Raw genomic sequence first — 16789 nt, forward strand, 5'->3', positions numbered from 1 at the left:
TGTTGATGTTTACATCTATAAATAGCTGTCGGGTACTACTGATAACAAGAGGCCCAATGACCTTCAAAATTACATTAGTTTGATAAAAGTTGTCGTTCTTGTTGCTGTAACATATGTTATAGAAATGGTCATCTTGTTCAAAAAGTAAGATAGCTTGAACTATGTATGGTACATGTAACGCAAATGTAAGTTTCTATAACGTTAGAATATCATCCCATCTCAATCGTTTTCAAGTTTTAATCTAAAAATAGGCTAATCATTTTCCGAACTGTAGGTGCCCTATACATGTATATACTAAACTATTTTACCCCCTTCAAATGGGCGGACAGGGGAACGAATGCGAAACCCGACTGGAGTCACGAACTTTAGATAACATTTTTGACAAAGCACTGTAGACCCTACCACCAATAAGAGCCTTATAAAATAAATTAGTGGTGAGAAGTTGATTCGACCCCTTTTGGACCCACCTATCAGCACCTGGGACCAGTCATAATCAACAACTACATAAAAAAATAACCCATCCAAAGGAGGTGATGTGAGACCATGGTGTCATGAAAAAAACCCAGTAAAAATCTTACGACTTCATTTCCTTGCGAGTGTTTCATTATACAATATGCATGTATGAGTCTTGAGAAGAATAATTTTGTTATTTGTCCCGCCCCTCGGGTAAGTGGAACTGGGGACCAAATTATTCGCAAGTTTGTTCATTTTCGGTCGCGGAAGGTTTCTGGGGAATATATACAAATGACTTAACATGAAAAACTTTATAAATGCTGGAGTTAAGTATTATTGTAGATACAATTACTATATATATGTAGTGAACGACGACGGAATTATCCAGGGCTACTTAACTATATATATACACACACACATATATATAACTACAAAATTAACCAAACAATTAGCAAAAATAACTAGCTGGTCACAATTCTAAAATTGATACAATAACAAGAAACTTCGTGTTAAATTATTTAATGACTTACGTACTTTATAAATCAGCTTAAGATTATAAATACAATTTGTATAAATGTATGTACCCCGGTATATATGTATAAATCATAGTTTGTCTAAACCTTATTTGCTTTTGTGTAAACTTAGATATACAGAAAATGTTGTTAAGATTTCACTAATTTGTGGTGCTTGGGACAATATTTAAGCGATTTTATCCCGTTTCCGTAAAGGTTGTCAGGGATAGTGCATTGTTTAACTGATGAGTCATTTCACCATATGTACACCTTAGAGTTAGACGATTTCTATCATTTTTACCTGGCTTGAAGCCCCGTCCAAGCCCCGAAATACTGTAAATACTATATATCACAGGATTCTATATATATATTCTATATATTATATGATCGCTCGAAATAATTAAGGTTTTCGACACAATCTATTCACTTAAACTTAGTTTTGAGTTTAAATAGTCAAAATTTTAAAATCTCTGAAAACACAATAAGGTTATTGATTTGAAAATAAGTCAAGTGTCTTATACTAATATATTGACAGTATGTTGTGTAGCGTCTCCATATAAATGGAAACCAATTTTTCACTGGACATAATGTCACGATTTTCCTCGCGAATGATATCACCACCAGTACTTTATTATACAAGCCAAGTGGCGAAAACAAACAATAATGTTTGTATTTACAAGTAGATACCAGAAATGTACTTTTGGTAAATATAATATACTATTCTTTGACATGAGAAATATACGTAAGACTTTTTCACAACATACCAGAAATATCTTCCTTGTCGTGATGCTGCTCGTGTTTATTTGATATTAATGAACTGTGTGATTATTTATGAACCGTGTGATTATATACAGAGTCAGACACTAGATATTCTACGTGTTTATTTAATATTTATGATCTGTGTGATTATGCAAAGAGCCAAACGTTGGATATCCTTGGTGCTGTTTTGTTATTTATAAGCGTGGTATTTATTAATAGTAAACTGACTATTATATGACGAATTGTGACGTCAGGAAGAGAGAATGGATGACGTCACCTAACCAAAGATTGTGCCGTCACAATGAATACAAGACAGCGAACCGAGTTGCACTGAAATAATTGCCAGAATGATTAATCATGTGATAAAAAGAATCTTAAATTCGTTTCCATCTCATACTTGATTTATAAAACTTGCATAATTTTTTGTTGCTATAGCTAGTCATAGGTAAGTTAAGAACAATTTTGGTTTTAGATTCGTTTTAGCAAAATTCCTGTGACTACATCCAGCCAGACACTAGACATCCTACTGGTAGATGGAATGTTATGACCCCTACCCCATTCCTGTGACTACATCCATTCTGATACTAAATATTCTGCTGGTAGATGGAATGTTATGACCCCTACCCCATTCCTGTTACTACATCCAGCCAGACACTAAATACCCTACTGGTAGATGGAATGCTATGACCCCTACCCAATTCCTGTTACTACATCCAGCCAGACACTAAATACCCTACTGGTAGATGGAATGCTATGACCCCTACCCCATTCCTGTTACTACATCCAGTCTGACACTAGATACCCTACTGGTAGATGGAATGCTATGACCCCTACCCCATTCCTGTTACTACATCCAGCCAGACACTATATACCCTACTGGTAGATGGAATGTTATGACCCCTACCCCATTCCTGTTACTACATCCAGCCAGACACTATATACCCTACTGGTAGATGGAATGTTATGACCCCTACCCCATTCCTGTTACTACATCCAGCCAGACACTAGATACCCTACTGGTAGATGGAATGTTATGACCCCTACCCCATTCCTGTTACTACATCCAGCCAGACACTAGATACCCTACTGGTAGATGAAATGTTATGACCCCTATCCCATTCCTGTTACTACATCCAGCCAGACACTATATACCCTACTGGTAGATGGAATGTTATGACCCCTACCCCATTCCTGTTACTACATCCAGCCAGACATTAGATACCCTACTGGTGGACGAAGTGTTATGATTCCAACCCTTGTTATTTTCCCCAGTGGGAACCAGGGGAACATTGCAATTTATTGAAGATATCCGTCCTGCCTACAGCTATCTTATCCAATGACACATTTTTTAAAATCATCTTTACTAGACTACACTTCATCTTACTTTAACTTCACATTTGCAGTATGGTTCACTTGGATTTTAACCTACATTTTGACTTTTGACCTGCATCAATGAAAGTTTGTCAGAGTTCAATCTGTACACTAGAGGTCCCCTGAACTTCTCTCCTTGGGTAGTAAGTCATTCTGCCCATGATCTACTTTCATGTATTATTTTACATATTTTAAGGGCTCATAATTTAACCAATTCTTGTTTCATCCCGCTGGACACTAGATATTCTCATACAGCCAGGCACAAGATATCCTATTGGTAGATGGGATATCTGATAAGAGTCTACAATAGAAGTTGAATAACTACTGGGACACTGATACAGGTGTCTATTCCAATAGATTTTGTTGGACATAACTTAATGCTTATGAAAAATACTCTTTTTAACACTTTGAACATTGGCATGTTATGTACTGATCTGTTCTTGGTACTCTTTAACACTTGGATCTATGAATTGGTTAGTCTAGCTAAATATGGACCTAACCTGGTTTGGTGATAAAAGTGCTGCTTCAGAGGTTTTGGGCTATCATACCACTGACAAGCTTCATTCTTATCGATTATTATCGAATCCCCCTTCCCTTACATCTTATAACTATACCAGGGTAGGTCCATATTTACCTGGAGTATAACAAAGTTTCTGGTTAAATGTTGATGTTTTCAGTATAAACTCCCAACAACACAACAAAAGATGACTTATGCAATACATTTTATTAATGACATATTAATGATAATGCTGTGCGATACATAGACCATTTACAGCAATGTAAAATTAAGTTAAAACAGAGAAGTGTTGGAAAATCTCTCTTCTCAATATCACTGATGTTGACAATAAATAGATCACCTTCAAAATGGACACTAATATGTAACTGCCTTGAATTATAAAGGTTACTTATATGTGACATGATAAATAGATCATTTTGTCTTATACAAGAAAACAGAAACAGAAAATAAACCAGTCATGCTAAAAAAACAAAAGAACAAATTTGGTTTTTTTTTTACCAAATATGTCTGCACCATTTCTTCTTCAGAACACATCACACATTTTCACAGACAGGTAATCTTATTTGAGAAAGAAAATTATTGATGAGCATACCATACTCAGTCAAATTGAGAATTTTGAATGAGAAAGTTTGAAACCATTTTTGCCATAAAGTGTACAACTCAAGACTTGAAGAGCTTCACATAAATTTTCGAATTATTTGAATTATAGGTAATGATATCCCTTGTTGATAATAACAAAACAATTTCAGACATCAAAATTTATGTCTTGGTTCTTTAAGTTAAGAATTGAAAAATGAGAGAGAAAAAAACCCAACAAAGATCATTTATCAAAGAGATATAATTCAGACCATATTCAGTTTTAATTGAATTTTACTATTTAATAATGGTATTCATCTGTACCAGGAATATATCAAGATTTCGAATGCTTTTCTTTTATATTATTATTTTAAATGTTTCACAAAATCAAACCACAGGTACAAGACTGTAATGATCCAAACAATGAAATAATAAAATGTTATACTGGTACACACACATATATATATCATTACACAAGATAATCCTGTGTATAAATAAAAAATGAAGACTTCAAGACAATGATTACCATAGAAAATTTTTCACCAAACTTAACAGAAGAGCAAAGAATACAACAAGTAAACTTTACCATAAAAATTTCTCATACAACAACTCATAACCATCAAATGTACATTACCTTTAATTCTTTATGCATGATAGTAGTTTGATGTGTAGCATTTATACATAAGGCACCCTAACTTCAATTCACTTTAACAAAGTATCAGCTGATATTCAAAGGTTTTATTAATTTAACAGAAGATGAATTACAAAGGACGTTCGCATGGGATATGAAAATTCAGAAAACATAATTTCATATCTATAATGAATAGATTGTGCATTTGTCTTGAAAATGATTTCCTTTAGGAAGGTGTAGGCTTTGTAAATCTGATACCACAAAACATGCCTTCGCAGTGTTGTGTCTATACATTTTTCTTGAGAGTTCTGAATACCTGGAGTATTGAGCAACTACTAATTAAATAACAGATTAAAAATCCTTGAACTAGTTAATACACAAGTGTATATCTAAATTTGGAGTTGTAGTCAATAAAAATTTTAACCATTTTCTCCCCTTTCTCAAGACCATATTTCAGAAAAGGCAAATGACAAGTACATACCAGCTCATTCCTCTGATGTTCTGAAACATGTAAAAAATTCAACAAACAAGATATTTGTGAATCCCTATGAAGACTATGCTATGGAGTGTGAATTGGAAGGGAGAACCATCAAAGTTCTGCATTGTAGTTACCAGATAACCAACTACAGCAAATCTAGAAAACCAGTAATATCATACAGTTTTACGAACGACAATGTGAGAACTTCAAAAAACTTGCGTCGAAAACCCAGTGTGGGTGTAGCGGTCAGGACTCTGCGTACGAGACGATCAACGCCACATACATAGATACATGGCATACCCATGACCAGCAGGGCACCATGTGGCTAGCACTCACCGGTTAAAGGTCATTGGGATTTCAACCTTCTTGCGTAGCTCTAAAAAAGCCTCTGTGGCTCCTTTACAGGTTTAGCCATGCAATATTAATAATGAGGATGTATCACAGTTGACCTCTATCCTTCCTTCTGACAGTACAGTTCTTTTAAAGCTTTTAACTCTTCAATCAATGTCTTGTTTTGATTTTCAAGCACTGCAACTCTGTTTTCCAAGCACTTAACATAATCTTTCTTTTTCCGCCTACATTCTCTAGCTGCTTCCCTGCAAAAATGCATCACATTTCTCGATCAGTACTAGGCATTTAAAAAAGCTGGTAGTATACTTGTCTAACCCTATGATTCAAAGTCTGTAATCAAGTTTTTGTCTCTTTGCTTTTGATGGTGTCAATTGGTACATTATAATAATAATCACTGATGCTACAGGTCTTTCTGCTGAGTTTTTATTCAAATTTTGAATTATCCCTCTTGCCGGGTGCAAAGTAGACAAACAATAGTCCAGCAAATAGTAAAATTCATTATCAAAATGATGACAGTTTTATTGAAGATGTAATGGATTTTTTTCTTTATATTTATACTGCAAAGATCCTTTATAAGCAAGTAATATTAAGTACCTATTTTTAAGAAGCCTCAGTTCACGTTTGCGTGATGCCTCCTCTCCCATGTTTGTAGGACTAGACATTGGACTTCCAGCAGTAGCCATTACAACACCTTGTGGTAGAGATCCAGATGTTGCTATTTGGTATGCCTGTACTGTACCTGTAATATAATTGAACAAATGAATATGCCAATTTTTTCATCGCCAATTCATAAAAGCCACTGTGGTGAGAGAAAGAGTAGAAAAAATGATACAATGTCTGTGAATGAATACTTATTTCCCATACATTTCATATGTGAAAATGATTTTGGAATTTTGGTACAATTCACCCTTACATATTGCTAATACAGGCAAATGTTTAAGCTGGGACTTGGAACATTTTAAGCTGAATTCTGAGAGATCTAAAGCTGAATGATGTACATAGGTAGGCATTTCTGGGACACATCTCATCATTTCTTTATAATGAACGTCTGAATGACTGAGACACCCACGTGTAGCAAAGTTGGTTGCAAGCACCCAACTGACCAAAGAAATTTACTATGCGAGCTGTTTTTTTGTCGTTTTATTAAGCATATAGGTGAATGTTATAAGAGTCAAAAATATATTCTTAACTCAAAAAATGTTGATTAACATTAAACATGATATTTCTGACATAATTTTTCCTATTCACAAGTTCAATAAAGCCAAATTAATAACTCAGATAATGGATATCTATTTGAGTATGCATAGGCCTTATACTTGACATTACCATCTGAATATTTGAAAACATTGAGCAAATACTGAAATACCAAAAGATTGTTGTAAACGTACAACATTAATGTATATTTCTAAAAAGAAAATACATTTCATTGATCTTTTAAATCTTAATCTATTTAACTTGTCTCATAACATAGAACAGAACTGATATGTTAACATTTATTTTTGCTTGTGAAAACACTCCCTCTTGACTATGGACACCAAGAAATGGCATGGTGTCTATGCTAAATGAGACTTCTAACAATACAGATTGTGACATAAATGTTTCATAATTATACAAAATGTTTTGGTAGTTATATCCTTGTCTGATGAACTTTCAATTAATATAATTGATGTTTCATTCAGCAAACAAGATTTGGAGATATATTCAAAAGGAGTGGATGTAACATATATTTTCTTACACTAAATTCCTCCTCATATACAGTACCTGGTATGTAGAACTGTCCATCTGGCCCCTGTGCATACTGCACTATGGTTGCACCAGTGGCAGCTGATGTTGTAGGGCTGGCATTGGTCATGGTCAATGTCTGGAGACCCTGTGCCACTGACGTGCCATCAGATGTGATCTGAATGGCACCTGAGGGAACCACTGTAACAGCAAAACTTGATATAAGATATGTGTACAAGTAAGCTTAAGATACATTAAAGAGTAGAAACAACTTTCTGTAATGATATATTGATTACCTTAAATATCTGTACCTATATCACATTAACTTTGAACTTTTTTATCTGAAATATAATTGCATTGATGCAAAATCCAAGGCTCTTAACAGTCTCAAGAGTTACAAAGCTGTTGTTTTTCTTGAAGCAAGTCAAAGAAAAAATCCTGTTAGCAAAGCAAGATAACATGAACTACTATGTACATGTAATGGAAATGGAAAATGTGTGTTATATTAATTGTCTTCCTTTGCTAATGCTTCTACCATGTTTGAATTGAAGAAATTACATTCAAAAATGTCATTTTCCTATATAAACACTTCCATCGTCACACCATCGTAATGAGAAGATATCTGAAATTTGAGTAAATTTGACCTCTTTGGCCCAGCGCATTAGCCCTTTGGGATCAACCAGGATAAAAAATGTGATTACCATCAAGCTGTCATCTTGTATTAATAATACTAACCAAGACAGTATCCTCTCCAATAAAAATACGCTCAAAAATGTATTTTATTCCAAAACAGATTATTGTAAACCTTACCCCCCTCCCCTGAGGGAAATGCAAGACATTGGGGTCATGAATTTACAATTTTGGTAAAACAGAGAATTTGATTCTAGAATACTTGAGTACCGAGATTAGTTTTGAAATTTCAACAACTTTACCCTTTTCGGGTCGGGACCACATAATCTACAAAAAGGGGACCATCCTGTGATTTAAAATCCAATGGAGGGGGTTATAACAGGCACAGCCGAAGAGAAGTAGATGCATTTATTATGGTTAGAATTCACTTTTCAATAAACGAAAATTAAAAAGTGAAAAGTCATTGAATTGTTCATATGTATATAAAACAATTTCACCACACCTATTCTCTATTGATAGAACTGCTTAAAGAAAACAGGCCATGGCATTCCATTATGTATCCCAGCTAATGTATGAAAACATTCTATGAATAATAATATGGCAGAAACTTTTTAGGGATTGGGCCACGAAAGAAAAATCAATCTAATAGAATGCACTATGCAAAACGAATCTTTAAAAGTATATTATGGTAGGTTTAAGTTCTTGTATGGATAATGTATTGCCAATGTGTAATGTGACAGTAAGAAACTGAAAGCCAAAGATAATAAGCTGAATACTAACGGTCACCTTGCTGGAACTGGACATTGCTGTGAGTGGATAAGTTAGTAGCTGCCTCTTGGCTCTCTCCATCCTGACTCTGGCTGCTGTTCGATTCCTCCTCTATTTTTGGCACAGGAGATGATGAGAGTTCATTAAGAATTTTTCTATTGATGAAAAAAAAGTATGTTAACAATTTCTTCAAATTTCTAATGCCATGTCACTTAAGAATTAAAACTGTCTTGATTGATAAATATTCATAACTTCATATTATTCCCGTTACTGTTACCTGACTATTATGAAATAAATAATTTCTTGTTGAATTATGTGTAATATGACCTAGAAGTATTGTAAGTGGCTGAAGGTCATGTGGTTTTCAAAGTGATGTCATTAAACTTAATGGCATCATGTATTTGACATCACAAATGAAAGAGACATATCATGAGAATATTGCCAAATTAGATTTTTATCAGTCTAATAAAGTGTTGTTTGTGTTGTGTGATAAAAAAAACATCACAATATGTCTCCAATTTATTAAAGATTGATGTTCTTTTTAAAGCGAGCCTCTGAGTCCGAGGTAAAATGAAGAATTTCCAATCAACACTGATGGATGGAAAAGTGTTCAGTTTTTCTTTGTCTGTTAGATTTTGACAATCAATAATATATGATTACAAGCTAGTTTGCATAAATAATGGAAATTTTCTGACTGATGATAACAGCAACCTCTATGCCAGATTAAAAAATCCAACAACATCTTTGAATGCCTAATAATGTTAAAGGACCTTAAATAAAAAGACAATGATTTTGTGGTACTATGTTTGACCTTTATTTGGTCTAACACTCCACATGGATTCCATAACCACTGCAGCAGAAAACTGATTTACTATCCCTCACCTATATGATGGTCGTCTGGACAAGATTTCTCTTTGTTTCTTCCTATCACATCCATCATTCATGTCATCATCAACTGCAGCTACCTGTAAAAAAAGTGTAACAAGATAATGCAAAGCATTATGTTATCCCCTCTGTCCCGCGGTTTTAAAGAGACACACAATCACATAATTAAATATGTTAACATCAGAACAAGTTTAATTCTTATTTGTCATTTTTAGTTGACTAGAGTACTATCTTGATGTCTGTACAAAGATTGAGTACCGGTAGTTACTTAGAACGGTTAAACAGAACTGGTCTGAAAAACTGTGATTTTGTCAATCTGTTTCCATGGTAAAAGAGAAAGTATTTAAATGGAAAACTTTCCCATAGCATAGCTAGCTTTATAAGAATTCATGGCTACAGTTGATGACACAATATTTCAACCTGAACTAACACAAGTTTAAATGAAAATGTTATTTTCATCTTGAAATAAACATTTTCCTTCATGAAAAAATAAAAACAGCTTTAATTTATATTCTTGCCTTCATGTCACAAATTATATGTATTTTAAAGATAAATTCTAAATGAAACAACATGCAGCATTAAAATGGTCTTCATGTGTTACAGTAGTTGCCACTGTTCAGTGTTGAGCCATAGATGCATCAATTCAATGCCAAATCATCATCAGTCATGCTCTAGTAAGGCTGCAAATTTCACTAATGTAAATGTTTACATTTACATTATAATTGTGAACACATAATAAAGACTAAAATGTGAAGGATCCTTACATCTGCCGATGACGTTTACTTTACTACCCGAGACTAAACACTGAGAGTGGTTTAACTATCTTTTTCCATGATATTAAACTTATCTATGTCACTCATCTCAGGAGCTTTGTATTGTAATTAAACTACTAAAACTGAAAGTAATGTGTCCTAAACATTCATCAACACCCACTTATGTACTTCACAAGGTGATTACATGGACTCAAACAAATTGTTTCAACTGTACAACATTGTCACATTGTGACCTGCCTCAATCATTTACCTTTGCTGGCAGTTTCCAGTTGCTATCAAGAGTAAAATAAGATCTACCTCAGCTTTTTTTTTTAAAATTCAGTGACTTTGAAAAAATCTTATTAATTTAATATTGGAATTGCTATTAGTATATTTTGCTTCTTTCATACTCAGCTCATCTTCTAATATGTACTGATTCTTGGTTATATTGTTTACATTTTAACTAATGGTAAACAAAAAGTGAAAATCCAAATCTGCAACAAGTGCACAAAACAAGTAACTTTTCCAGTGTATAGTAATAAAGTCCAACAAACAGTAAACTGTTGGTGAACTTAGGAATCTAAAATAAGTGTTGGGATGTCCTTATAGTTATACTCCAGGTTTGGTTATATCAGTACTTGTACTAAGACAACCGCAAAACGTTCAACTTGAAATATTGATGCTTGGTCGGTGGAAAAGAAAACACCAAACCTTGCTACACAACAGTCTAATGCAAGACAATAAAATCTATTCAGACTACAATTAATGAGCTAGTTAACACAAATATGTCTGGGTTTGGTTACGCTTTTTCAAATCTGATTTGCCCCTGTATTCTAGATATCCCAGTTACCCAGGTACTCATGTTTTTCACTGGGTCATGATTGGACACAAATTATAACACATTAGCAGGTTGATATTATTTGCATATGTTGTATGTAATCTTTACAATGACACTTGACTTTGTAAACTGTCAAGTGTAAAGCAAAGTCAAGATCAGTTAAATGTCACACAGGTCTATTACTTACTCGAACAACTTGAATTGTCTGTATGTTAGGACCTGCCGTCTGGATGACAGAAGGCTGGTTGGAGTGGATAACTGACTGCACTTGAACTGGCTGATTCAGAGATGGCATATGCACCACAGAAATGGCAGCTGGGTTCCCATCTAAGTCATCAGAATTCACATTCTCTGACATCCTCTTCGAAGTAGGCTGCAAAAACATCTAAATTGCTACAAAAAGATCAGAAAAAAAGAAAGGAAAACAAAATTATGTCTATGTACTTCCAATTTATTTTCTGCTATAGTGTGTGTACACAAATGTCACATATGAACACCTAAAACAAATAGGTATTATATTCCATCTATAATTACCGACACTTATTTTTTCTATAAATCATTTTCACTTTAAAAAAAATCAACAGTGCATAAAATGTTTCCTTTTAAACTTCAGTTATACTTAAAAAAAAAAAAAAAAAAGAAATGTACACTCAAACTGACAAATAAGGAGACGTTACAAATTTATCATTATTAGAAATAAGCATGGTATCAAATTTAAAATGTTTAATTTCCATAATTATACGTCGAGGCAGGTTAAAAGATTATCTTAAACTTCCAAGCAAAACTTTTATCTAAGTGCAATACTGTTTTCTCAAATACAGAATGCATGACCTTTTTTTTTACTTTGATAATCTATATTAAGATATTTTTTTTAAATTATCTTTTTAAAATAGGCCTATTCATCATTTTTTAATATCTGGGTCGAGATAAAATTCTATCTTCGGATTACGAATTGTTTATTCATTCATCACAAAGTAAAATATCATACTTAATCATATTTTTTACGGCAATCGTCCACGCATTTAATATTTCAAAGTTTTCTCGCAAGTTGCTCTTGTATATAGGGTCAATCTTAAAATTCGTAAAGATGTATTCCAAATAAGGAAGCACCCGACGATGTCTTTGACGTAGTAAAGACAACGTAACGAAGCGTACCTATTTATAATGTCCCATTCATGGAAACTCCGTAGGTTTGCAGATCACTTCCCGGCAAAAGTCAGTGCTAAACAAGTTGTGTTTAGCCATCGCACAGGAAAAAATTCTTTCGACGAAACAATTTCAACCTTGTTCTTTTTGTTGAATTTGTCAGATATTATCCACTGAGATGTTATCATGTTTGACACCACGCTTGATTGTTGTGTTTCGTCAATCGAGTACTTACCAGTTACGTACTTTTCGTCACCAACTTTGCAGCAATCGGAGTGGATAAATTTGCAGAATACGTAGTCGCCACGTCAAAATACAACAGCAGCGTCACGACCCTGAACAACAAGACCGCATAACACTGTATTCATACACCCGGATTTCCACAATATACCTTTTTCATTGGTCGATGAATATAGAATGACGTCATTCCAGCCAAAATTGAGAACTACTTTTTTGTGTGTTCTCGTAAGTGATTTGCGTCTTTGGTTTTATATCACAGTTATGTATAGGTAAATACTCTCACGTGAAAAATCTATACTGATTGATATTTTCCAATGAAAACTTTAGCGAGAATTGCTGAACAAGTCTGTTCGTTGAGAGCATCTATAGGTACTATATTTGACAGCGGCTATGCAAGTGATGGAATGCAATGTACTTCGGTCGTGAATCTGAAGGGGTTGCCCTTTTGTACACAAGGCGAGAAACCGCCTGAAGTGGTGGAAAATACTTTGAAGTGAATATCTCTGCCTATATTGAAATACATTTATGATAGAACTTTCTTTGTTCATTCTATTTGAATTACAGCCAATCTCGCACAGTAATTAATCTAAGAAGACCACCCCTTTCTGGATGGACTGTTCCATTAAATCAGCACACTTAATGGCCGATTTCCTCTCTCACAAATGTGTGGGCGATTTGCCAGTGGTTTAGCCAATGCGGAAACAATATCAATTCAATTACCAAAACACACTAGATTAACCGCGTTTTGATTTATGAAACGTGTAAAAACTATAATATGTAAGGAATTATTCGCATGTACGTATATCCCTGGTTTGACCTACTTCGGAAAACCGTCCTGATGAAAAAGAATAACTTAATTGAAAGAAAATCCCCTAAAAATGCAATTATATCGCAGTTTGCAGACGCTTTTCTGAGTGAAGAAAACTTGCATGTTCTAGATATACGTGTTCAATTTGCTGGTGTGTATTGTAGACAACACCTTTGAAAACATTCTCGGATCTGGAGTTGGGCCCTACATGGTATGTGACTGGCAGATATGGCAATTAGGTGGTCTATATTTTAATGCAACTTTATAGCTAAGCTGACCGGATTGAATAAATTATGCTACGGAATGTTTTTTATTATTATTGTTATAAAAGGAAAACGGGCAATAACCTATATTCTTTTCTAAAAGAGATGATAAGAACGCTTATCCAATCGGGGGAAAAAAAAACAAAAAAACTGAAACAGCGAACGTTCAATTTCGAATTGAAGTGTGGACGGAGCCGTGGGCCGGATGGCGCAGTGTCAACTCAGTTCACCTTTAGAACAGCGTCCGGGTCCGATTGCCGGGACGGATGTATAAAAGGTATGCAGTCACCTGCCTGTCGACGACGTCGCCAGAGAATGGACAGGACAGTCGATTGGACAATGTCCGGCAACGGGTAGAGTCACGGAGACTAATCATCATCATCATCATCTGCCTGCTGACCACGTGGGCTTGGTCCCAAGTGCCCGCGGTTTCCTCCCCTTCTCGCGTTTCCATCCGCGCAAACAAGAGCATTAATAGCTGATCAGCAATTTTATTTATAATGTTATTTGGGATTTTCATATCAATTTCAAATGTTGATAACTTCAAATATCGGCTAAAAACAGTGTAACCACGTGTTGAACTGACAGACAGGCGAAGGGACAAGCGAGAAGAAACCTATATGCGATTCCTTCCATTAGCGGTAGACCCATCCGCATCTTTCCTGATTGGAGCGAAGGTTGTGGTTATAATTCCATCAAAATCCTAAGTAAATGAGCGCCATTCTGATTATAACTCCTTCCAGCTCTCAAGTAAATGGGCGCCATTCTTGTTACAGTTCCTTCCGTTTGTAAAGTAAATTAGTGTCATTCCAGGTTATAATTCCTTTCGTCTGTTCAGTGAATGAGCGCCATTCCTGGTTATAATTCCTTTCGTCTGTTCAGTGAATGAGCGCCATTCCTGGTTATAATTCCTTTCGTCTGTTCAGCGAATGAGCGCCATTCCTGGTTATAATTCCTTTCGTCTGTTCAGTGAATGAGCGCCATTCCTGGTTATAACTCCTATCGTCTGTTCAGTGAATGAGCGCCATTCCTGGTTATAATTCCTTTTATTGAACGGAACAAGCTAGAAGATGACAGTAGATGTACTGTATTTACTGATGTTGCAAGTGCACCACAAAAAGAGGCATATATTTGAGTACGTGTCACAGTTTTATCAAATCCTGACGTCACAATCGGCTCGAGTTCCTTTTATGTAGGATTTTATACACCTTCATTTTTTTTATTTGAACAGATTTTATTGAACACTGAAATTCAATTGGATTGGGCACAAGTTTTCCAACTTGCATCAAGCTCTTTCCCCATAAAGTTTGACAAAATACATAATGACAAGACAAAACGACGTGTTTAAATACAAAATTACAAGGAGAGAGAGAGTTAAATATGCAATTTATGTTTTTAAGTGTACACCAATCTCTCCTAAACCGGACAACACTGTTTAGTATTAGTTACACTGTACACTTTTCAAGGCCTTCCTTGATAAGTAATTTCTGAATCTGTACATTTTTTTATTAAAGGCGGCTGAAATGAAAAAAGCATCGATTAAAAAAATGAATAAATAATTGTAATGAGTTTCTTAAAATTACATAAAAAAAACCAAATTTAATATCCTTTACATCACATGGTCGATCATTCAGGCAAACATTGTAGATTTTCGAAAACGAGTCGACCCTATATCCATGACTACGGTACGTGACAATACAGTGAGTGCGCGACATTTCACTTCTAAACCTGACTTTACAATAGGCCTTTAGTATAATACCATACGTATACAGAATTATTCACGGAATGACAACTTAACAAGGCAGCCATGTGATAAAAGATAAGGGATGCGAGAAGATGCTAGGCGAGACAAGAATATAGGATTTAAAACGTTTTTTTAAGTACGGTCTCCGGTGGTTGCATAGATCGGCGGTATCCTAACCACTTTTGAAATTCTACCGTTCCATCGATTCTTTATCGTTGAGAAGTCGTTTCAGTATATTTGTTCCAGTGGATTGTCAACACCGATTTCAAGTATATCAATTTTTTAACGAATTTTAACCTCTATTTCTTGTTTAACGTGGTCAAGATCAATTGTTGTTATTTTAAGAGGATGGTCAACATCAGTTACCAGTATATGTGCTTTAGAGTGGATAGTCAACATCCCATACCAGTATATATGCTTTAGAGCGGAGAATCAACATCAGTTACCAGTATGTGCTTTAGAACGGAGAATCAACATCCCTTTTCAGTATATGTGCTTTAGAGCGGAGAATCAACATCAGTTACCAGTATATGTGCTTTAGAACGGATAGTCAACATCCTTTTCCAGTATGTGAGCTTTAGAGCGTAGAATCAACATCAGTTACCAATATATGTGCTTTAGAGAGGATGGTCAACATCAGTTACCAGTATATGTGCTTTAGAGAGGATAGACAACATCAGTTACCAGTATATGTGCTTTAGAGAGGATAGACAACATCGGTTACCAGTATATGTGCTTTAGAGAGGATAGACAACATCGGTTACCAGTATATGTGCTTTAGAGAGGATAGTCAACATCCTTTACCAGTATATGTGCTTTAGAGAGGATAGTCAACATCCTTTTCCAGTATATGTGCTTTAGAGTGGATAGTCAACATCAGTTACCAGTATGTGCTTTAGAACGGAGAATCAACATCCCTTTTCAGTATATGTGCTTTAGAGCGGAGAATCAACATCAGTTACCAGTATATGTGCTTTAGAGAGGATGGTCAACATCCTTTTCCAGTATAAGTGCTTTAGACGGATAGTCAACATCGGTTACCAGTATATGTGCTTTAGAGAGGATAGTCAACATCCTTTAACAGTATATGTGCTTTAGAGTGGAGAATCAACATCAGTTACCAGTATATGTGCTTTAGAACGGATAGTCAACATCCTTTTCCAGTATATGTGCTTTTAAGGTGGATAGTCAACATCCTTTTCCGGTATATGTGCTTTTAAGGTGGATAGTCAACATCCTTTTCCGGTATATGTGCTTTAGAGTGGATAGTCAACATCAGTTACCAGTATATGTGCTTTAGAACGGATGGTCAACATCCCTTTCCAGTATATGTGCTTTTAAGGTG

At 35.0% G+C, this 16789-nt stretch overlaps 1 protein-coding gene across 5 annotated transcripts; it reads right to left on the reverse strand.

Moving 5' to 3' along the window:
* Nucleotides 1-3800: 3800 nt before the first annotated feature.
* Nucleotides 3801-12710, reverse strand: LOC132563253 (cAMP-responsive element modulator-like). 5 transcript variants are annotated; one of them, XM_060228010.1, is made up of 7 exons: nt 12625-12710; nt 11431-11616; nt 9651-9733; nt 8781-8923; nt 7410-7571; nt 6243-6387; nt 3801-5893 (listed from the first exon to the last, which is right to left on the reverse strand). In XM_060228010.1, exons 2-7 carry the CDS (start codon nt 11599-11601, stop codon nt 5749-5751), a joined length of 849 nt encoding a protein of 282 aa, XP_060083993.1. In that variant the 5' UTR covers nt 11602-11616; nt 12625-12710; the 3' UTR covers nt 3801-5748. The 5 variants fall into 5 exon arrangements, with proteins under 5 accessions (XP_060083993.1, XP_060083991.1, XP_060083994.1 ...); XM_060228008.1 differs by having other exon boundaries at nt 11431-11636; nt 12625-12695; XM_060228011.1 differs by lacking the exon at nt 12625-12710 and adding an exon at nt 12399-12589.
* Between the last annotated feature and the right edge of the window lie 4079 nt (nt 12711-16789).

The sequence above is a fragment of the Ylistrum balloti genome, unplaced genomic scaffold, assembly GCF_031769215.1.
Source record: "Ylistrum balloti isolate Yb309-2 unplaced genomic scaffold, AGI_CSIRO_Ybal_v1 Utg371654, whole genome shotgun sequence".
In the NCBI taxonomy this organism is placed as follows: domain Eukaryota; kingdom Metazoa; phylum Mollusca; class Bivalvia; order Pectinida; family Pectinidae; genus Ylistrum; species Ylistrum balloti.

Bases quoted from the DNA above. Each gene is read 5' to 3' on its own strand.
- LOC132563253 (XM_060228008.1), bottom strand. From the start codon at position 11,628: ATGTTTTTGCAGCCTACTTCGAAGAGGATGTCAGAGAATGTGAATTCT. The intron at 9,734-11,430 runs GTAAGTAATAGA...CTTTTTTTACAG, and splicing joins AGACAATTCAAGTTGTTCGA to GTAGCTGCAGTTGATGATGA. The intron at 6,388-7,409 runs GTACTGTATATG...ATTATATTACAG, and splicing joins TGGACAGTTCTACATACCAG to GTACAGTACAGGCATACCAA.